At 53.7% G+C, this 22996-nt stretch overlaps 2 protein-coding genes across 5 annotated transcripts; both read right to left on the bottom strand.

Annotated features, from left to right (window-relative positions):
* Nucleotides 1-27: 27 nt before the first annotated feature.
* fam131ab (family with sequence similarity 131 member Ab) lies at nt 28-11818 on the bottom strand. Of its 4 annotated transcripts, none has more exons than XM_029172304.3 (5): nt 11247-11818; nt 4829-4922; nt 4555-4737; nt 2652-2783; nt 28-2212 (listed from the first exon to the last, which is right to left on the bottom strand). In XM_029172304.3, the coding sequence occupies exons 2-5, from the start codon at nt 4896-4898 to the stop codon at nt 1551-1553; spliced, it is 1047 nt and encodes a 348-aa protein (XP_029028137.1). In that variant the 5' UTR covers nt 4899-4922; nt 11247-11818; the 3' UTR covers nt 28-1550. The 4 variants fall into 4 exon arrangements, with proteins under 4 accessions (XP_029028137.1, XP_029028135.1, XP_029028134.1 ...); XM_029172302.3 differs by having other exon boundaries at nt 11351-11818; XM_029172301.3 differs by lacking the exon at nt 11247-11818 and adding an exon at nt 10774-11165.
* Nucleotides 11819-14413: 2595 nt separating this feature from the next.
* Nucleotides 14414-22963, bottom strand: alp3 (alkaline phosphatase 3). Its single transcript, XM_029170678.3, has 11 exons — nt 20062-22963; nt 19476-19592; nt 19144-19259; nt 18797-18971; nt 18087-18259; nt 17863-18003; nt 17454-17523; nt 17002-17136; nt 16223-16414; nt 15282-15398; nt 14414-14907 (listed from the first exon to the last, which is right to left on the bottom strand). The coding sequence occupies exons 1-11, from the start codon at nt 20126-20128 to the stop codon at nt 14624-14626; spliced, it is 1587 nt and encodes a 528-aa protein (XP_029026511.1). The 5' UTR covers nt 20129-22963; the 3' UTR covers nt 14414-14623.
* Between the last annotated feature and the right edge of the window lie 33 nt (nt 22964-22996).

The raw sequence follows: 22996 nt of genomic DNA, 5'->3' as shown, positions 1-22996 counted from the left end.
TGTGCTTTAATCGTTGGTAGAAAATAACTACGCACTACAGGAACGCCAAGAAGCACGGACGCGCACGCGAGCGCGAGAACGTGGTGTGGCGTGTGCACGTGGGATGCGTCGATGCTATGGTCCGATGGGGTTTCCTGAGTTGTATGAATGACAGTCCCTCTGGGAGGAGCTCAACGCGGCTCCTCGCATCTCTGCGGAAACGGGAGTTTCTGCGCGTGTCGCATGAACGTGCCCTTTTAGCGAACATCATAGAAAACAAAGGAGTGGAGAAGAAAAGGCAAAGCTGTTGAGGAGTCAGTATGAGAGGAAGAAAGCAAAGCAGGATCGGGCAATAACAAACCATATCACAGTATCCTCTTTTAAAATTAAAATAAAAGAACAAGTTTTTTGTTCATATTTGTATTGTTGTTTTTTTCCCAGTAGACTATATCACACAGTGATAACGAAGAAAATGAGAAAACTACAGCCACATTAGCTTCGTGCAAAAAACCACATACACTGGCACGCCGCATAGGCAAGAGATCAAAGCAAGACGACGCATACAAAAATATAGAAAATCTCCGATGCAGAAACGCGACTTTTCCGCCTCCTGCCGACGGGGTCACTGCAGGAACATTCCGTCTGCACTTGTTGCTGCTGCAGCCGCTGTGCGTTAAAGACACCGATGCTCGTCCTTGTGTGTTCCATGCAGGAACCCACAGAACCCCCCAGAACTCCCAGTCGCCCTGGTTGGTCATTACAGCAGATCATAATGACGCCCGAAATAAGGTGAACAACAACATGGTTGAGTGATAGAAAACTAGTACAATAAAAGCATTTTTTGTCAGATCAATCGTGACAATTTTTTTTAACTTTGTAATTTTAAAATACATATCGAGTCCTGTCACTTTAACGACATTCCAGCATTTGCTCATAATTGATAGTGACAGGGTTAAATAGTTTGGCAAACCCAGCAAGCCATGCCCAGAAGGATGCTATTCTGTCTCTTGCAAAGGAGGGGGGTGGGGGAGTGGGGGGGTGAGGGCAGGCCCCAGGATGCAATGTCAACCTGCCCTCCCGTGGGAGACACCGTGGAAATGGGCCGGGGGTTCTACAGAACAGCTGAGGGTACGAACCGTGCTCAAGACCGGGTCAGCCCATCACGGTCAGCGCTTGCAAAACACATGCAGAGATAAGTCAGAGTTTCGGGCTCAGCCGGTGCCGAGTCGCTCCCACGGCCGCGGGCCGAGCCGGAAACCGCGGGCGTCGAGCCCGCGAGCAAGTCCCTGGACCGGCGGCGCCGGAGTCCGACACGCCTCCTCTCACGCTGGTTGAAAAAAGATTGTTTAGACGCCGTCAAAGGAAAGAGCCCATACACCGAATGGGGGGGGGGCGAAGCAGGTGGGAGGTGGAGGAGGGGGCTGAAATGCTGCAAGTAAGGCAGAGACGGATGAGTTACACGCACAAACCCACATGCGTGAAGGTCAACGGAACCAGGACGCTGCTGCAAAAAGTGGACCCCTCGAAACAAGAACCTGGAGGGATTCAACAGCGCCACGGGAGGCGGAGAGTCACTGGTCGCTCGGCTCCGCGGCCGCGTCCTCGTCCTCCTCGTCCTCCTCGTCCAGCGACACCACCCCGGAGGACGCCACGTCGGACACCCGCCTGCGCGGGTCGTAGTCGGCCGGGAACTCCAGCGCGGCGCCCCCCGCCTCCGCCGGGCACGCCGCGCTCCCGTAGTCCTTGCAGGGGGCGTCGTCGTCCTCGCCCGGCGACAGGTACGTCTCCGAGTACGACACCGAGTAGCAGGGCGAGTCCTGGCCCCCGCGGGGCCGGATGCCCCGCCCCCCCCCGCCCGGCCCGTGGAGGCCGCAGTCCCCGGCGCCGGGCCGGCCCTGCCCCGCCCTCTGCAGCCGGGCCAGCAGCTCCTCCCCCCCCTGCAGCGCCGACAGGATCTTGGCGGCGAGCTCCGCGGCGTTGCCGTGGGAGTGGGAGTGGAAGTGGGAGTGGGGCCCGCGGCGGGCGCCCAGGTCGCGCAGCAGCGGGTGCTGCTCGTCCAGGCTGCAGATGCTGGAGCACAGGGTGTCCGGGGATCCGGCCGTGGGGGAGGGGTCGCCGCTGCCGCCGCCGCCGCCGCCGCCGTCGCCCTCGCAGCACGGCCCCCTCAGGCCCAGGTGTTGGCAAAGCTGGCTGTGGATCAGGTCCTTCAAGTAGGGAGGATACGACGGCACATCTGGAGCGAGACAGACACAGAGTCACACGCTGAACATGTGGAGTTTAAAGGTGAAGACGGAGCAACATTAGCCGAAGACACGCACGCGCAAAAACATTCTGTGTGGTTAAAAACCCGCTCACACTGACACTGTCTGCAGTGAAGGGAAGCATATTAAACTTGCAGGAGGGATATCAAATTGCACCAAGGAAGAAAAAAAATGTTGCGAGGATAAAAAGTAGGGCACTGGGACAACGAGAGACAGAGAGAGAGAGAGAGACCTAGAGAGATAGAGAGAGAGAGAGAGAGAGAGAGAGAGAGAGAGAGAAGAGAGAGAGAGAGAGAGAGAGAGAGAGAGAGAGAGAGAGAGCGAGCTGAGGAGGCAGGGGCTGGGGTATCAGACATATGAAACAATCTGGCAGTGGCGCTGCCTGCTGCTGTGGGGGCACGGGGGTCCTACCTGTGCTCTGGGTGGTGGGCTCGTTGGCAGGCAGAAAGTCCTCGTCGTATGAGTCATCGTTGGACTCGTCGCCGTCCACGGAGGACCAGGCCCTGAGCTTGGCCTCGGCGATGGCGAACTGCTCCGCCACACCTGCGAAGGCACACGCACACAGACAAACACGCACGCACGCACGCACGCACACACGCACACAGACAAACACGCACACACACGCACACACACACACACGCACACACACACACATCAGCGCGCTGCGGTTGGCATGGTAACAGGCCCCCGTCGTGCACCGTGGCGGCTGTTGATTGGCGGGTTCGCGAGAGGACCCAGCAGTGTGGAACCGGACCGGGCCACAACCGGACCGGACCAGGCGGAGGCGGCAGCTCGTTACGGTCGCCGCCACTTTTTTTTTGTTTGACGGTGCTGTTACACAGGCTGCATCGCAGGGAAGCTCAGACGCAAACGCAACGTCAGGAGTCGGAGAATGATGAGGACATAACGTCGGCTCAGCTTTTATACTGTAAGCGCTGAACGCCGCCGGCACCACAGTGAATTAGACGAGACAATAACCTGTCTGTCACCAGGTAACGACGGGGAACACGCACTCATCATTCATTCTGACCATGACTTCAGTGGATTGTTTAAAATGACTTTCCCTTTTTTGCAATAATGTGCAGTCGACCATAATATAATGTCACTTATAGTTTTTCACAATCAAAGCCACATAAAACAGACGGGGGGGGGCCTCAAGGTCCAAGTGACCAATCAACTTCAATCGTGGTCTGGCCCGACCAATCGCAGGCTCCGCTCCGCTCCGCTCTCTCGTCTCGCGGCCTCTTCCTCGGAGCCCATCTGTTTTGTATTCCCCCGTTCACCCGCTCTCCCCTTCATGCCACGTCTCCCCTCCATAAAACGGGCTATCGACTCACCTGACTCCCGCCGCCTCCCCCCTCGTGTAATTCTTCAGCCTCGTCCCCCGTCTCTCATTTTGATTCCTATCTTTCCTGCCCCCCCCACCTCCTTCTCCCCGCGGCCCCGTCTTTGTTCGCTGCTCAGTATTCATGTGTTGTCTCCCACTGGGAGAGATCGATGCTCTCGTTCCTGCTGCACAGTAGCTGGACCCCGGTCTCTGCTCTGTCCACCGCAGCCGTGCGCTCCACCCAGCGCCTCTGGACCGGGTTTTCACCTTTTAGCGCTGGAGCAGCTCTGCCACCATCGCTTTCTGAGGATTTGGTCTAAAAACCCAGCACACTGACATTTTCCCCTCCACACACTGTGACATAAGCCTCTCTGTGTCGGTCGAGGCCGGCAGCCAGCAACACGCAGCACAGGAAGACGCTTCACTACAGAGAAGGTGTGTGTGTGTGCGTGTGTGTGTGTGTGTGTGTGTGTGTGTGTGTGTGTGTGTGTGTGTGTGGACGCAAACCTGTCGACGGGACGCAGATGCTCACTTTACAGACGAAGGACGCATTCGCGTGTCCATTCGCCCCCAGGAAACACCGCCAGTGGAAGAAACGCTGACTCAGCACAAACGGGGCCTCTGGGGGCGGATGAATGCCGATGATGTAACCGCATGAGACAAGGAGGACCGACGACGTTTAAGCCGGCCGCTTGCAACTAAACACGCGACGGGTTCTGACGGTTCTGACAGAACAGCAGCGGGTTGACCTCCTGGTATCAGAGCATCACAAGCTAACAGACAGGAGCAGGAGTCAAGTCAACGATGAGATACAAGCGAAGAACGGATGAGGCAGAGAGGAAGAGCACCCGGTCATGGACGCACGGGGCAAAAGCTTACTGCGCAAATTAACCTTGAGCGTCTGCGTCGAGAGAGGACGGAGGGACGTCAGGAAAAGCCGAGACGGCAGAATGAACAGTTGAGTAGAGATGAGGAGTGGACTCCTACCGGCAGCAAAGCGCGCCTCCTGCTCTCCCTCGCTGAGGTCCGAGTAGGAGTTGAAGTCGGACTCGAGCGCTGCCGGCGTGTCCATGGGCTTGCACCAGCCCTTCCACTCTATGAGGTGGGCCACGCGGCCCTGCGCCATGGCCGTGGGCTTGGTCACGTGGTCCTTCACCACCTGGGAGATACCTGCAGACGGGCAGAGGTTCAGTCACGGCGCACGGCTGCGGCGGCGGCGGCGGCGGCGGCGGCGGCGCAGCCGTGCGCTCCTCGCGCTCACCGTGGAGGGAGGATCGCGCCAGCGCGGCGATCTCTTGGATGGTGAGAGCTCTCCTCGATTTTGGTAACATTTCAACGGTGTCGTCAACATTCACCTGGAACGACAAGAGAAGAAGCGAGCGTGAGACACGTGCACGGTGGCTGTGAGCGCAGCGTGAGCGTGAGCGGCTCCTGACTTCCTGCTGCTGCGACTCACAGGAGAACCCCGCGCTGTCTTCTGATGGAGAACTCCTGTGTTTAAAGCGCTCGGCTAATTTCCAATCCTTCCGGGAATTGGGAATTTGAGACGAGCTGTTTACTAATGAACTGGGCTAAACTTATGAAATCAACCACTCATTTATGAAGCTTATTGCTTCTTTAAAGGATGTTATGACTCATTCTGACTGAGCAGCAGCATTTTATACTGTTTATGTAAGAAATCAACAACAGTGAGTAGCTGTAACCACATAATGACTTTGGTGTTTTGTTAAATCACCTGCAGGATAATGAGCAAACCAGTAGTTTATAACTGCTTATTCTCATCCAGTTAATGACTGTTTTGTTCTGCAATCGAGGAACAACGGGTCCATCTCTGCTTCCGAGTGCAGCACATGAGGAGACAGAGCATCGCTCTGTGAAGCTCCGGTTCCAGACACGGGGCTGCGGCAGGTAGCGCTGCGCTAACGCAGCCGGACAGGACACAAAGGACGGAGCCCCTCGTCTCGGCCCGTCCTCTGTGGAGCCGCGGAGGCTGAGGTCAACACGCACACGAGGTATCGAGTGTTGACAAGCTGCTTTGTCCGTTAACTCTCCTCACGGCCCGACCTGCGCTCACGTGGGAAAAGGGTGCGTCAACGAGAAGCACGGATGCTAACGCGCTGTCACCCAATACTTGGCTGAATGAGCAATTAGAGCAGGGGAGGGTTTCATCCAGGGACGAGCCCGTGCTTCACCCGGCCTCTTACTGAGCATAGTAAGTAGCTTCCTTCTGTTTTTCATCCTTTCCACTAAGTGGATAAAACGGGGCATCAGTGGAGATGAATCACACCAATCGCAGTCGTCAAGAAACAGCGGCCGCGGCTGCGGCCGCCGCCTCTCATCCCATTAGAATCACGCTGACCTTGTCCTGTCAATCCCACTCAGCAGCAACAAAACGCCGGGCGCGTAACGGAGTAACTCAGGCAGACGGGCGCCGCTGTATCGGCGGCTGCAGCGGGCGCCCCCAGTGGAAAAACCAGATAAAGATGCCCCCCCCCCACCCCACTGAACAGCAGCGGTGCCGTGAACCCAACCTGAGAAACAACAGCAGCTGCGTCAACAGGTGCAGCCACACGCTATCCAGAAATCCCAGTCTCCTAAACACACCGGTGACCTATGACCTCCGCGTAGCGGCCTCCGCGCAAAATGAAAAGCGATTCTTTGCCGCACACTTGTTGCGAGCGGTGAGCGCGTGGTGAACTCTTCCTCAGTTAAACACACGAGGAAGTCATTAAGCAAAATGACACGAGAAAACGAGCCACGGCTGGTTTCGAAGCAGCGACGGGTGGGAAATAACGCCGTCACCTTCTGCGACGTGTCACGTTTCCGCCCCCGAGCGTGCGCGCCTCTCTCCCCTCCGCCCCCCGCCCTCCCTCGCCGTCTCCCACAATGGGATCATTTCTATGGCAACTGGTCGCCGTGCTGCGTCTGCGCTCTTCAGCCGCCGACGCCGTCACGCGCCCGCAGCGGCCGCTGAGGCCGAGGCGGAGCTGCCACGTGCGCTTCCTGGCTCCGACGTCAGACCTCATCACACACAGTCACAGCTGCGCGCTCGGACGCCAGCGTTGCCCTGGATGATGATCTCGATGACGAGCGGTCGACGCAACCTGTGTCGCTCCACGGTTCTGTTAGGCCTTTAGTCGTTACCGTGATCCTACACATTTCCTGTCAGGCTCCTGACGCCCAGTCCCAGTATTGAGTGACGGACACCGCCTCCCATAATGCATCACTCAGGCTTCGCTAACTACCGCCTCACACCCAGATGCTGGACTCATCGTGTGTAGTTTCACCTTGACTGAAAACAGGTTCCACAGAAGTTTCTATTAAAGGCATCTCATTTGGGTTAAGGGCGTCCCTGCTTAGTCTTAGCAAGAAATGCTGATGAAATCTGCCTCAAGGAAAACATGTCTGCCGGCGTTTTAATAAAAATATCAGAGAGCGGCCGGCGTACGCGCGGACACATCACGCCTGTTACCAAGAACATTCCTCTTAGACTCTGTGTCATTGAGATTCCATTTCAAACCCCAAATTAAAAATTAATTGCTAATTATGCCGACTGGCTTGCAAATAATTAGAAACTCACTGGTTAACATTAATGAAAACTAGAACAGAGAATAAAAGTCAGGGTTGAAGCACATATTAAAGACTTGGATGGATTGATTAATACGGTAATTATTGAACCACGAGGAGAGGGGAAAATTATTTTCTGCTCGGAGCCGTGAGTGGCAGACAGACTGTCATCTGTGATTAGACGTATCTGCTAGGTGCCCATAGCTCATGATACACGAGGTGACGCTGATAGTGTGCCTTTGTGGAGCTTTGACTAAACCTGAGGAGAGTCGGAGCTGTGACAGAGATCTGTGAAGGCAGGTGTGGAACGAGGCGGCGCTGTGTGTCGGCGTCGGCCTCAGTTGGGATCTGCGGATTTCTACCTGTCGTTCACTTGAAAACACACTGTGGGTCAAAGCGTTCCCTTCTCATAAAGGTGTTCTTTGCTTATAGAACATCTGACCGGAGTTTTTACATCTAACTACACTCTGCTAATGGTCAACCTGTTGAAGCCTTCTTCTTGTTACAGGCAGATTTGAAGGAGCAGGTGATGAAAACTAGACACCAAGATCTGACCTGGAGGTTCATATTAGAAATAATTCTCTCCACATTAGAACCAATGCTGCCATTTTCTCCCACTGGAATCCTTTGATTGTGTCTAAATGCCTTCTAGAAGTGACTAGAGTCAGTGACGCTGCATCGCACAACCAGATAAAACAGGTTTGAGAGAGAGAGAGAGAGAGAGAGAGGTGAGGGCACCTCGCTGAAGTCCAATGCGCCCAGAGGTGCTGTGAGAATCAGCCTGCGCGCCAAGCGGGTCCGCGTGTTCCCCAAAAGCGCTAGGTCGGACAGGGAGCTTGTTGCGCTCCAGTCCACGCGCAACGAGCCGTCGACGGCCACTGTCGGGAGGAAGAGAGCCACGTGAAGGTTACAACAGATGCACAGCCGTAAAACTCATAGTCGCTCCGCGGCGTGTTCGTACTGGAGCCGGAGCTGCCCACTATGAGTTTTACTGGGATGCGGCGCTCGGCGGCTGAAGCTGCATTCCTCATGCCTCCACGGGGACCTCAGCAGCCACCGAGGAGCCACGGCCGTCGGAGGCCGTGTGGCGCGGTCGTATCTCACTGCAGGTCCTCCCGAAGGAAAACACCGAAGCCGGTTTCTGAATTGAACAGCGACTGTCAGGCTGAAGCGAGATGTTCAGAAACGGCCTGAAACAGCAGACATTGCGGTGCAGCCGCTTTCGTTCTGCACGGTGCAGCGACTCTGACTTGTAGTGAGATACACTCGAAGCCATGCCGTGTCATGCAGGTGAGGCCCCGGCTGCACCCCCGGCCCGCTCAATATTTCATGAAGCCGGTTCTGCTTTGTCGTGGAAAACGGAGCTCTGCGAACGCCAAACGCGCAGGAGACATCATGCGGTTTTTCACCTCCGTGCTTTTAATACACGCGTGGGTGACGCGAGCGGGCCGCGTCACCAGCGCAGAGGCGCGCTGCGTGGCCAACGGCGCTGCATGGCGAGCAAATGTCACCAAGCAAAGGCCCGGATCCAAACCTGACATTAGTGGCGCGCGGACTCTTTGCTCCGCTCCACGGAGTCAAACCTTTCCTGCGGCAGAACGTCGCAGCGGGCAGCAGAAGATTTCAGCACCTGGGACAGCTCCCATCCGCCACATGCTGACGCTCACCCTCTGCACACACGCATCCACACGCACCGACACAGACACAGACACAGACACACACACACACACACACACACGCGCGCACGCTTGCATGCGTGCGCTCACCTCTCATCAAATCACATTTGCAAAACGAGATTAGGAGGTGGGTCTCTAAATGCCAGCGCCTGGCTCCTCTTACCAGCCCTCCGCTGCGGGAGGCGTTTCTAGTTACTGTCTGAAAAGAACAACTCGCTCGATTAGTCGCCAGCACCCGTCTCAAACTGAGGCCAATATCGAAACCAATCACTCACCCCCTTCCCCGGGTCAGCGGCTCGCCGTTTAACGCGCTGGGCTCGAGTTGCCCACCAGCTAAATTCAATATGTGCCGTTTAATTGGGTGTGATGCGATCAGATGCCGCCAGCGTATTGTTTTGTTGAATCTAGGCCACCTTGGTCAATGAAAGTATTGTGTAGAGGAGTGAGACACGCACACGTCTCGTGTCCAGCCTCAGATTGATGGCTGCAACGTGACAGTCATCTGAGCCGCGTGCGTGTCGGTCCCGCGACCCGTCGCGTGTCCTGAAGGACCCTAACGGTGACACGCGAGGAACTGGTTTTCAGGAAACGCTCCTCTGCCGCGTGGATCCTCCTGGAAGCCGGGGTTTTGCAGTGGTGACGTAGAGCCCGACCGCGGACGCGTCGCCGTGCGCGGCTGCTCGCCGTGGATCCGAAAGCAACGCAGACAAACGCTGACGGGATCCGGTCCGACGCGTGACGCCGTGCTGGGTTTGACTGAAACCTGTGGCGGCTCTGGCGAGGGCCTGCGGTCATCCGCCATCTGTGGCTAATTGGTTAATTTGCTCAATGCTTTTTTATCTTAATTAATCTCCTTCCCCTGACTGCGATCTCTGTAAAACGGAGCCGCAGCACCAAATGAGTCTCCTCTCCCCTTGAAGCAAATAAGAATTATTTCGGTCTTCATTTTTATTTTACTTAGGTCTTTCTCGCTTACACACACACACACACACACACACACACACACACACACACACACACACACACACACACACACACACACGTCTCTCTCTGTAATTCCCGTTGTCGTGGAAACTGCAGCTAGAGAGACCTTGGTCATGCATCTCTCTCTCCCTCTCATGTCTTTCGGGCTCTCAGAGACTTATGAGCGCATCAACACAATTAGGTCAAGACCAGCAGCGGTGTGATGTCACCCACATGCAGGATAAATATGAGTCAAACAGGTGGCTGTTATTGAACTGCTGTATAGGGCACTTGATAAACGTGCGGAAAGGTCCGCGCGCGGTGTCTTTGTGTGAGGTTTATGATTCTAGGGCATGTCCTCACGCACTCCACGACAAGGAGACGGGGACAAGGCGCCATAATCATCAAGTGACTGAGGCGACGGATTACACAACCAATTAGAGGCACAGAGGAGATCTGTGACGGGTAAATCACAGTTTACACGGGCTGTAACATCCACGCCACCTTCAAAGAAAGCGGCCACGTTGCTGCTGTGGCAGAAAATATGGGTGGACGGACAGACCGACGTGAGGCAGGTCTCGTTCAGGAGGACCGTAGAGGAGACGCAGGCAAATAAACAACAAGGGGGGATTATCGGGGGGAGACACGCGTCAGACGTCGGGGTAGCACATAAATGACGGAGGTCTCGACACGGAGCCGCCAGGGAAGGGATGCGAGACACGCACAGAAAAGGTGTAAACAACCGTGAGAGCGATTGAATGCGGCAGCAACAGGGAGCTCGTTTCTTGGCAACAAGCGGAGGATCCACTGCTGCGTGTGTGCGTCCGGAAGCTCCGACCGAGTCCGTTCAAACGTCAGCAAGAGTGGGTAACGGTGTCACGCGTGCATTCGACTCTGATGCCAGGAGGAGATTAACCCGCAATTTCCAACGCGTTAACCGCCCCGGGGTTTGTGCGCGGCCGCACGCGCAAAGACGGGAGAGCGAGCGGACGTGTCCTACCTTGCAGCTAAAGTGGGTCAGCGCGGTCAGAACCATCGTGCGCGGACGAGTCTTGGGCTCACAGGTGTAAAAAGCAGTTCAGCGACGCATTCCCTCGACCGCGTCAGAGCCCCTCCGTCTCCTCCGCCTGACTGGCGTGCTCGCCAGAAAGCTCCACGCGACTCTCGTGGCATCGCGATGTTTAGGCTGCGGACGCCAGCCCCTCGGCGCTTCCCCGCGGTCTCACGCGCAGAGCAGGTGTTTCACCCGCACACGACTGCGTTCGCCAACGCGCCCTCGCCGATCGACGCGTCTGACGCGCGCCCGGGCGACGCGCGAGCCGGCGGCGCCGTCACGCGCCCTCCGCGTCTCCGGCGCAGCTGTGCGCCGCGAGCAGCCCCTGCCTCCGCGGGAGGCTGCAGCAAAACAACGGCGAAAACCAGTCAGGCGACATCCAGCGTGCTTTTTGGAGAGCGAATTAAAACAAGTCTTACCGACTGGCGCCTTGGAGCTGATACAGCCCATTTCTCGGCTGCATGTAGAGCAATCTACGAAACAACTGGCCCTAATTTCCTCGTGTAAGAGACGCAGCGCGTACCTCACTGGTCCAAAGCCTGTGCCACTCTCTTCATCTACGGAGGCTTCGCTGGGTTCCGGAGCAGGCGAAGCTGCTGAGCTCAGACCGCCGGAGTGACGCCGAGGGTGGGGGAGAGTCCAGCCATCACTTCTGCTCTGTCTTCCTTGTATTAGACTCACTTCGTTTGGATGTGTTTTAAATCCACATTTAAGACGTGTTTGTGTAGTTGTGTGTTTTATTCTTTTGCTTTAGTCTCCCGGGTGAGCCTCGGCCCTACGTCATCGGCTGGAGGGTCGTGCCCTGCGGTTCGGCAGCGCAGGAGGCAGCATGGGTTTGTGTCCCCGGCCCGGAAGCTGCAGGGCTGAGCTTTTCCCTGTAAGGTGTTTGCCCCCAGAGTCCACGACACCCCACGGGTCCCCTGTGCGCCGCGTGCGTGCGCTCTGTCACACAGTCAAGCGTCACATTGACACCGACGTCCCACGCTCGACCGCCTTTATAGCGCGCAAGCGGAGTTTCCGCCTCCTTCTACAGTTTCCCTTTGCACACGAGCGGAAAGAGACGCGATTGGCTGGTGTCACCTTTCACGCCGCTCGGCACGCGGAGGAGGGCGGGGCTAGCGGCGCGAGCGACGGAGGAGGGAGTTGTCCGCCGGAGGATCGCGTTTCCCTTCATCCGCGTATCAGTTGACACTTTGACAAATGTGGAACGCGCTGCATATTTCAACAGGTCTAAAAGGGAAAATAGAGTTGGCGACAAAGTAGCGAATGAGGATCCAAACGTGCAGCAGATTCGTGGCTTCTGTCCAGAACAATCTAACAGTGTGAGTGTGAAAAGGTCGCGTGGGACCCATCGGTCCCCAGGAGCTTTGTGCGTGGCTGCGCGTCCACGCACCAGTGTGACCGCCTCATTACGGCAACATAAGCGCGCATGAACCAAGTGACACTTCTCACAGGGCGTCGGACGCGTTTCGGGACATCGGCAGCTCCTTTTCATGGTCACACTTTGCTCAGTGACTTCGCCGCAGGCTCATTACGACCTCAAAAGTCCACATACAGGAAGCGCGTCTAAAAATACGCTGCAGCATCCTCCGCTCGTGCATTTTCTATCAAAGCGACCCATTATAGCACAAAGCATTCGGAGGGGGCGTGAATTAAAAAGGCAGCTCTATTGTGAGGCCTATTGTGGCCTATTTGTAAGCGACCCACTCTATTCTTCAGGCGGGTCGAAGCAGCATCGCTCCCTCCGTCTCTATTAACGCCCACCAGGGCGCTAAACATAGACCCGCAGAGCTGCTGACCCACGCGGCCGCTCTCCACTGCGCTTGTTATCCGTTACTGCGCAGCAGATGTACACAGGACTCTTCCATTTCCAGCAATCCCCAAAACGGGACCATAAAGCGGCGTTTGAATGGCCAGTCTGTGGGCGTTTGGTTACACGCAGACGCGCCACGAACCGCATCACCTACATTTACTCCCACGCGCAGCTGATGTACAGTAAAAAAAGGACAAACCAACCCGCACATATCTGGAGGTGAACGCTTGAATTCGGCGGTTTCCTCTCACCCTATTGACCCAGCAGAATGTTATTATAAATAGGCTATGACGACGAGCTCATTGCTCATTGCTCCGCCTGAGAAAAAGCAAAAGTGGAATTTGGATCGATGCCCGCTTGTGCGTAAATGCGCACGATGGAGACAGATGAGCTGCGAAAGAAATGCACCTGTGCCACAGGTGTTGTGTTAGTGTTTCATTTATTTCTGGCACGGAAGCGCTTTGGTGGTAAAAACTTGACTAATGCTAACTTCGGCAGTGAAAGAAACGTCATCACCCAACAGTGCTTATATGAGTGAACTTTGTCTCTTACAACCTGCAAAGTCAGTCACTCGGTTACTGTATTTCTCTACACGTATTCTTCACGTGAATTCAGTAACTTTTACATTTAAAAGCTCAGAAGAAACGCTTTGCACGGTCTCTTCCCCTGCAGTGCGCATTTAAATCCCATTTCGTAACACACCAAAGTTGCGGCAGAGGCGGCTTATAGACTTAGCGGCCCGGCCGTCCCATGCGCTGCTTTCATTGGTGCTGTAGCGCCCCTGAACGGACGGCTGCAGGAACGTCAGCTCCGGCAGCCACGGGAGATGAGGACGCGTGGCTGCGCGGGGAGATGCCTTCATCCCAGCCTCGGGACGGGATTTGTCGTCCGCAGCAACAAAACCTGCTCATATGCAAAATAGCTCACGAATAGGAAAAAGCAAATAAAGATGGCAGCTTTCTTGCCAACAGAAGAAATGGCAAAAAAGATTCTTAAAGGGGTCTTACAGCCACTTCAGGTTGGTTCTACTCCAGTGATAAATAAAGCTCCACCAGCTCCCACCAACATACAGAACCTCAGTATCCGACAAAACGTATTGAACGTCACTCCACCCTGTAATCTACAAACCAGCCTGGACCGAATGTGTGTAAATAATGAGAGCAGGCCCTTCATCTGAAACTGAAACGATGGCCTCCGGCAAGTCTAAATGAGTGCAAGGAGAGTCAAAATCAGGGTTGATAAACTCCAAATCCCAACAGATGTCTAAAATAATTACTGCAATCTGTCTCCCACAGACAAAAATAGGTGGTCTTTAAATATTTTGCATTATTAATGGACAAATGTCATCAAACCCCACCACCTCCAACTTCAATTAGCTCGGCAGATGAAGAGGGGCGAAGGAAGGAAGTCGTGCTGTAGAACCACAGAAAATCATCCGTTTTTTGAAGTGAGCACTCATTGGCTGCTACAGCGTCAGCATCCTGTGTAGAGAGAGAGGCAGAGACATGACGTCGGCTGTTCGCGGCAAGTTGAGCCTCGAGTTTTCCACTTTCCAGATGAGCTGAAGGATTCGGTTCGTTCACTGCTAGTGTTTATGCAGTTAAAAAAGTCATTAAAAGACCATTAGATCACATACAAATGGTTTGTAGCAAAGCTCGCAACAAAACGGCATTTTTCAAAGCTAATGAAAGTGGAGACGCGAGGATATATTTCATACGAGTCTAGTTTATCCTGGTTTGCCTTTATGCTGATACCATGAAGTGAAAGCCCAGCTGCTACTGATAGAATGCTTTATTTACAATACAGGGCTTCAGCGAAGCACCAAAAACAAAACACATGTTCACATCCCCTGCGGTGAAGTCCATTCGTCTCTGTACAAACAGCTTCTCGTCTCTGTTTAGGACGTCTCGTAATATTTATCTGAATGCATGACCCGGTAGCAGTGCACGTGACTGCATCCCTGCCTACGACCCTGAGCATCATCTACAGCAGCACCCTGAGTGCATGCAGAGCGAGGAGGCTGCTGAGCAGAGCTGCTGAGTCCCTGGCTCCCAAGGCCCCGCTGGAGTCTCGGGTTTGTCCCTGGCAGTGCCTGAGGTCGGCGCCCACGCAGGCGGCGTAGGCCATGGCGTGAGCCACGTAGTTCTGCTCCCGCACGCCCTGGAAAAGGTGGGCCATGGGTCCGCGGGCCAGCACCAGCACGTCCTCCCCGCTGTGCGTGGCCGTGTCCGTGGGCACGGCCGACTGCTGGACGTAGTCTTTATCCTCTGGAGACACACGGGCGGTACATTCAATTCACGTAATACAAAAACACTCACTCACTTAAACGCGTCCATTTGTTTTGCTTTACGTCCATAAACAAAATGTTTATTTCATTGAGCTGGGCTTTTTTTTTTTAAATCTAATTTTAAAGAATGACAGGTCAGGAGAGGGCACGAGTGAGAGCGATATATGAAAGGTTACAGCATCAGTAGGACATGGATCCCAACATAAAAGGGTAGATTTAAAGGTCATTCTGTGTTTTATTTAAATGTCTGTAGCTTCGTCGTCCTCCACTGCTCTCAAACTAAAGAATAGGACGAAAACGAACGACTTCACTCTGTAATTTACTGCAACCACGAATGGAAACTGAAGACCTTACTGGTGTCAACCTTGCGGATGTCGGCGCGGGTGCCGTTGACGAGCCGGTGTCCGGGTCCGTTGCCGTACATCAGCGTGGTGTACGGCAGGAAGTCTTCAGCCCACACCGGAGATTTGCCTGGAAAACACACGGCACTCCGTGAGGAGGGGTCCGCTGACCCTGCTGCTTCTGTTCAGGAGGACCGTTAGCCTGGCGAGTTTCCTGCTAACAAAGAGCTCAGCGCTTCGGAAGCTCATGAATCAAATCATGAAATCAGAAAAATAGGGGATGGGACCCAAAATAGAGGAGCGAGGTGGGCACAGCAGGGGGTGCTCACTGGGGGCTGGGATTCCTACACATACAGATCTTCCTATTAACACATATTAACGAGGAAAACATCTAAATCCCATTTGCTTGACAGAGAAGATAAATATGATTTAGACTTTTCCACTAGCGATGAGTCTCTGCACCGTTTTTAGATGAACCTCAACATTTGGGCACAAAAACAATATCTGCACCAAAATATGCTATTTAGGTGAAATGACCCTTCAAATGCAGAACTGCTCCTCTCTCCCACACAGTGTGCGTCTTCCTGTCCGTCCCGCTCTCTGGAGCTTCCTGCAGGTACTCGGTGATGATTTCGTCCGTTTGAATTGACAGAGCGAAAGGAGCCGAGGGAGAATGACACAGAAGGAGTCGGTCCCCACCACAAGGTTCAGAGGAAGAGGTATAAAGGAAAGTACAGGAAGAAAAGCCGGGGCCTGAAATAGAAAGGGCTGCCAGCTATATACCAGGGCTGTAATTGCAGGGGAGAGAAAGCAGAGAAAATGTCAAGCTGCTGGTGACAGAGGCCCAGCGAGGCTGGCAGGCACCATAAAGACGCCACGAGTGCCGCGGGTGGGGGGGTTTTAGCCGCGCCTCCGCGTTCCAGCATGCCTCAAAACCGGGAGATAGACGGTTACCCAGAATGCTCTGCCCTCGGAACGGGTACCCGTTGAAGGTGACCGTGTGGGAGTGGTCGGCCATGACCACGGTCAGCGTCTCCTGCTCCGCGGTGAGTTCGAGGCCCTTGGCGACGGCTTGGTCCAGAGCCACCGTCTCGTGGAGGGCCATGGATGCCCGGCCCGAATGGTGAGCCTGGTCAATGCGCCCCCCTGACCACACGGAGAGCAGGGTGAGACCAATTAAAAACAAATTAAACGCATTTCCTCTTAGTGGTGAGTTATGTACTGGCTCTAGGTTTAAACTAAAGAGGACAGAGTCAAAGTAAATAGGAAGTCTCAACGTAGGGATAGAATCAAAGCTGATTTTTGAATAAACCCTCTTTCTGGATAATTTAGCTTATAAAAATATTCTCTTCTGCTTTAGTAAATCCTGTCCCCTCAGCGAGCGTCGCTGGAAAGTGAAGTAGACTGTGGTTAATACGCGTGGCCCCGGTGAGCTGTCAGCGATCGGTGGCACCGTACCGCTTCTATTTATACATTTCCCCGTTATTTCCAAGTCGCCGTGAAGACGTCGCCGGGTTGCTGCCTCGGTTTAAAGGCGAGATGGATGAGGGGTCCGTGGAACGGAGACGAGGCAGCCCAGCGCTGATCCGGTGGTTCGGCACCAACGCAGGGCCACGAGGTGCCACTCAAACTATCACTAATATGTGACGACCCATCAGGGAGGTGATTAATACCGAATTATTCCAGGATCAACCGCGGATCCACGGGGACTAACCCAGTGTTGCTTTTCTCACCTTCCACCAGCAGGAAGAAGCCTCTGGGGTTCTTCCGGAGGATACGGATCGCCTTCTCCGTGGTCTCCACGATGGACGGGTCCGTGCTCGGGTCCCGCTCCGCCTCGTAGCGCAGGTCCCCAGGTTCGAACAGAGCTGAGGGGAGGGAGAGCAAAGCGCGTGACGGGCGGCCGACGCGCCGTGTAAAAATACAAGCGTCCGCTTCGTCTGCCCACGGAGTTACAGCAGGAAGGAAAGTCCCATCATCCTACTACTGTACGGCTATTTCCACCGCAGAGTAGTGTGAAGCACTAGGCATCTCCCCCGCACCATCACCATCCGAGCTCCCAGACCCCGGAGCCGCTGATCTCCACCTCCCACTTCCTTTTCCCGTCATTTTAGGTGACAGACGGACGACATTGGCTGTAATTTATTCACATATCTGCTCCGTCCCGGGAACGAAAACAACTCACCCATGAGGTAGTCGGTGGTGTCAGGGTCGACAGCGTCAAACTGGGTCTTATGCCACACGTAGTGGGCCACCTGAGGGACACACGGCGCACGTTACACAGCGGGTGGAGGGATACGGACGGCAGCAGAGGCCTGTGGTGAGTCACAGGACGCGCTTTTTTCTGCACGCGTGAATCACTTTCTGACACGCTGCGCTCTCGAACGCTCCTGTGACAGCGTTCGTTGTTTGTGTTGTGGAAATAAGTTAAGTATTTCCTTAAGAGCTAATAAGATGCCAATATTAAAACAACAGACTTTACATCCTGGTCTCACGTGTTGCCACCTCCTGTTACTTAATAAAGTATGATGATGATGATGATGATGATGATGATGATGATGATGGTGATTTTACTGGTGTGGGACTTTCGGCACCTTTCCAGATTTCAGGCGCTGCCACTCTTCGATCAGGTTGCGCTTGTCCTTCCTTTTGCCCCAGGAGAACAGGTCCTTGGGGTACTCCGGGTCCCTGGTGCCCGTCGGGGTCATGTACTTCCTGCCTCCGCCGATGATCACCTGCAAACAGGCGCGAGAACGCGTCGCGTTTGTGGAGCCGCGGCGCAGGCGGGACGCGGCGACGTGACCGTGGAGCCGCTTACGTCGATGTCCGTGTTGTGGAGCAGCTGCGACGCGATGTCGGAGCAGTTGTCGCGCCGGGCGGCCTGCGGCATGTCGGCGTCGCAGTACCACGTCCTGCTGGCGCTGTGGGCGTAGGCGGCGGCCGGCGTGGCGTGCTGCACGCGCGTGGTGGTCACGATGCCCACCGATTTGCCTGAAACACGCGAGAGGTCAAAGGTCACGCCTCAGCAGTTATTCCCCTGTCGTTGTGCTGGTGTTATAATAAACAAACTGCACCAATGTTCACGTTTGGTTACTTGGACTTTGAATCGAAGGCGGAGGCTTGTGTGCGTTATACGGGCTGTTTGTTTTATGGCTGCTGATAGCAGGGCGGCCGCCGTCGGTCCGCGCTCCCCGGCGGCCGCGCCAACGCGGCGCTGACAGGCCGTCGCGCCTCGCGGCGGAGCGCTCGGCCGTAAAATCGCGCCTGGCCGAGGCGGCGTGAGGCCCCGGGGGGGTTTCTGCTGTCAGGAGCCACAGTGTGACACCGCCCCACGAGGAGCCGCGAAATCCCATTTGCTGCCTCACATCCGGCATTTGCATCACCTCAATAGCGTCTGTGCACAAACGAGCTGCATTCGAGTCTGTTTATATTAGAAAAGGACCTCCGTCCTCTGTCACACGCACTTTATTCAGCACGTTTGTCATTTAGAGCAGAATAATCCACGCAGCGTTTGTTTCTCGCTCCTACCAGCATCTTTGGCCCATTTCAGGATGGACGAGACCTCGTTGCCCTTCTGGGACCGGCACACTCCGTTCCGGGCGGCTGCACTCACGCCCACGGTGTTGAGGTTGGTTTTCACGCCACACAGATACGCCGTGGCCGTGGCCGCGCTGTCGGCAATCTGGAAGTCCACACTGTAGGTCTGCAACGCAAAGGCGCCTCGGTATGAGACAAAGAGCGGGGAATTTACATTTACACAACTACAAATATAGGCGAATATAGGAAAAAAATGCTAAAAGGAAGATTTTTACCTTTTTAATTATTTAATTTTTAACTAACTTTAACTATGTGTGACGTCTGCAGCGGTGTCGTACCTTCAGAAGCCCCACGTGGGGGAAGGTGTCCATGTTCATCACCGTTTCCTCCCCCCTCTGGTTCCGCAGCTGCCCCTTCAGGATTCGAGCCGCGGTGTAGGTTGTGACTCCCATACCTGAAGCGCCAGCACTTTATAAGCGCCTGCTCCTGAAACGACTTCACATTTTCGCCTGTCTCCCCCTGTTTGTGTGGCCTTCCACAGCGTCCAGCCTGTCCGTTCGGTGAAACTTACTAATAAACAGCAGAGACAGGCGTGTCGCCGCTAAACGGCTCCCGGCCCCGCCCGCCCGGCCCGCTCCTCCGGGCGGCACGGGGCCGTAATGCAACTCACCGTCTCCGAGGAAAAACAGGATGTTTTTGGCCACATTGGTGTTGAGCTTCATGTCCAACGATGACTGCAAAGTCTTCCGGGCCTGTGACCTCCAGAACTCGGGGTTCTCCTCCTCAACTAGAGGCAAATACGGATCTTATTGGTGTCGGTCTGTTTGAATGATTGGAAGCTTGTAGGTTTAACACTAATAAACAAAGGATCAGTAATTCGAACACAAAAGCTGCTGGTGACTTTCACACGTCGAACCATCCTTTGTTGTGCGAGAGTCGGAACCCCTCGTGTACGTCCTGCTGGGATCGCTGCAGCAGAACCAGAACCCGGCAGACTGCCGTCGCTTCAAACAGCGCGTTTGTTTGCAGCAGCAGCTGTCACGCTCCCCTCACGCGCTCCTTTATCTGCCGCAGCGCGAGCCTCTGCGCGGGAACGACGTGTGCAGCTCCTCGCGTGCTTATTTGGAATTTACAAATTGAGGACGTAATTGGAAAAGAAGAGAGTTTAGGGACGTCAGAAGCCCCAAAAAAGACCCCCCCCCCCAAAAAAAAAAGTTAGAAAACTAAATTAACTTTATCGCTCGCGTTTCTCTCACCCGTGGCGCTGCACGAGCCCGTCGCCAGCAGCAGGACGACAGCGATGAGCGGCGTCGTTGCCTCCATGAGCTCGTTGAATCGGCGCGTTAACAGCGCGTTATAAACGCATAATGACACGCCGGCACGAAGCACGACCTCTTGTAGTCATTAGTCATTAGAGCGCGTAACAATGTTCTTGATTCAGGCCCATTATTTATGACACAAAGCCAAAGGTCGGAACGGGACCTGAACGTATCACACAGAGTGTCCGTGGATGATTGCTAGTCACACGTGGACTGTATCTGACAGATAATGCAGCTTATGTAAGTGAGACAGACAGAGTCCACGGGTCTCAACCACTCACTCTGTTTTCCAATGAATACATTAGAAAGTGAAGGATTTGCTTTTTTTAAATCAGCGATCAGGTTTAGTTTGATTGCTTTGACAAAATTTCCCCATCAGTGACACGGAGAGAAAATAACTGATGATTGCTTGTCATTTAGCAGGTAGCATGCGTCACACCACCAACAGGACATTTACTAGAGCTAATGGGATCATCTGATGTTCCTCGTGCACTGATTAGCCTGGAAAATGAGGACGGGCCACTGATGGTGACGTCATTGGTAATGATGCAAACGAAGCTACCAACTAGGGGTTTTATGGGCCCGGTAGATGATGGCATGTTGTTTTTAGCCAGTAAATGTAAGTGAGTAGAGAAGTTTAGCAGTGAGACATTTGCTAAATCCAGCTTGAGCTCCTGTAATGTTCATAATGGAGGCAGAAGACAAAATAAGCGCAGGCTCACAATTAGGACTCAGCTCTCAAAGCAAAAAGTCGCACCTTCAAAGCAGCCAGTGTCTGCGCCGCTTCATATTTTATTGAAAGCGCCAGTGCTGATGCATTTCAACCAGAGGTCTTCCTCAAAGACTGTGTCGTGTTTATGTGGAATACATGAAAGAGCCAGGACCAGATCCCCGATGGATCCTCCACGCGCAGCCTCTGATAGTCTGCGTCAAACACCATGAAACCGCTGCTTTCTGAACTCTTCTTGATCGAGTTTGGTTTCACTCTAATGTGATGCACGTGCGGCTCTGACTTGGCTATCGCTATTCGACTGTTAGCACAAACTGCATATTTGGGGCCCTTCTATGAACCTAACAAGCGAATGGGCCGGTGCCGCTGAGAGACGTGACCGCACGCCGTGGAGCTCGGCGGCGATGGCAGATTGTTGCCATCTGCTGCGGAGATCTGATTCATGGTGACGTGACGTGAGCCCATTATTTACTGTACACACGGCAGAGCGGAGCGAGAGTGCGTCTGAAACGGCAATAATCTCCGTGGGAATAAATGGGTCATGACAGCAATTAGTCGGGCCGAAGGAGGAAACCGCGTGAAACAAAACAAAACAGGCGACGTTCGAGTCACGCGAATGGAATACAAGTGATCGGAACACAGACCAGACTGTCCTCATCCCAATGTCCTAGTAATATTAAATTAAGTATTAATATTCTATAAATACTGTGAATACATATTTATGACACGACTGTCATTCAGAGCTTAATCTACTGAAGATCATTTATGTGATGACGTTAGCGACAGATGTGGAGACAGCAAGCACAGCTGGGCGAGCGAGGAGTCACTTAATTTCTCAGATACACGTAAATCACAGGAAAATATAAAAAATATAATGTAAATTTAAATAAACTGTTGTTATCGGATAAACAAGATTTCTTAGGGGTACGTTTGTTACACATTGAGAGATAATAAACTTATCTTTTTAATATACTGCATGTTGAAAGGAGGTAAACTGATTGTAGGTTTACTTATTAATTTGGATAATAAATACAGCTCAGCAGCGCCATCTGGTGTATTTTTAACTCCTCGCTCTATGGAGGTGGTTGATGTTTGTACTCCGCGAAATCCCTGGTTATTGGAACAATAGTGATGCAGAGTAAACACTGCGATACATATTTCATGCATATAGTGGTACTGGAATTGGAAAGACTGGGCCTGCTGTGTGAAGCGTGTAGTGCTCCTTAGGGATTAAATGGTCGTCTCTCGACAGCTACAAACCATGTAAGTAGGTGAAAAATCTCTCATTCAGTTTCACCTGTGCTGAATCATCACTGCAGAGGGTAATGTGTGACTCCAGGCTGTGCATTCATCAGATTTAAGGCACACAGCCGGAAAAGAAAATGCTGAAATGGAAGATAAATTCTCCCCAGGCCGGAGGAGAGGGGGGCGCACCAAGCTTCGAGGCTCAGCTGGTTGCGTTACATGGAGAGGAATGTGAGGTGAACTGGTCACGCAGGAGCAGAGACGCGTCCAGCTGCCTGCGATCACTGCAGCCGAGTGGAAGCAGGTTGGAGTGAATGTGGTCCCCTGAGACCGAGCGCGTCAGCCGGGACGGAGCGGGTTTGCATGGAGTCAGATCAGCTGAAAGGGCAAAATGAGGAGCCGCCGCCGCTGCAGTTGTGTCGAGGTCAAATCACAGCCGAGGCTGAAACATAAAAACACCTGAGTTTGGGGGGGGTTGTGAAATGGAGACTGTCAAAATCTGAGCAGTGCAACAGAAAGAGATCAGAAAAAAGAAAAAAATCGACCGCTTAAATGTAGTTAAACACAAAAATGACCTTTAACCTTTGTATTTGTACAAGCTTTGTTTGCTGAGCGTTCTCACTGTTGGACCTGCGCATATACACGAGCTGCTCAGCAGAACCACCCCTTCTATTTCTGCTCGGTGTTTGAACTGAGAGCAGGGGGTAAAGTCCAGTCCCCTCCCCGACACGTCTCAAAGGCCCGGAGCGTTTGAATAGTCATACGTTCACTCCTCAGGCCACGATGCACATGCAGGGCTGGAATTCCGTTCACATGTAAAAGACGCAGACAAGAACAAGGTGACCACAAGAAGTTCTGCACCCACATAATGAAACAGTTGCATCTAATCTCTAAGAA

The sequence above is a fragment of the Betta splendens genome, chromosome 13 (genome assembly GCF_900634795.4).
Source record: "Betta splendens chromosome 13, fBetSpl5.4, whole genome shotgun sequence".
NCBI classification, from domain to species: domain Eukaryota; kingdom Metazoa; phylum Chordata; class Actinopteri; order Anabantiformes; family Osphronemidae; genus Betta; species Betta splendens.
The sequence above is the reverse complement of the archived record's forward strand: the minus strand, read 5'-3'. Positions and strand labels throughout refer to the sequence as shown.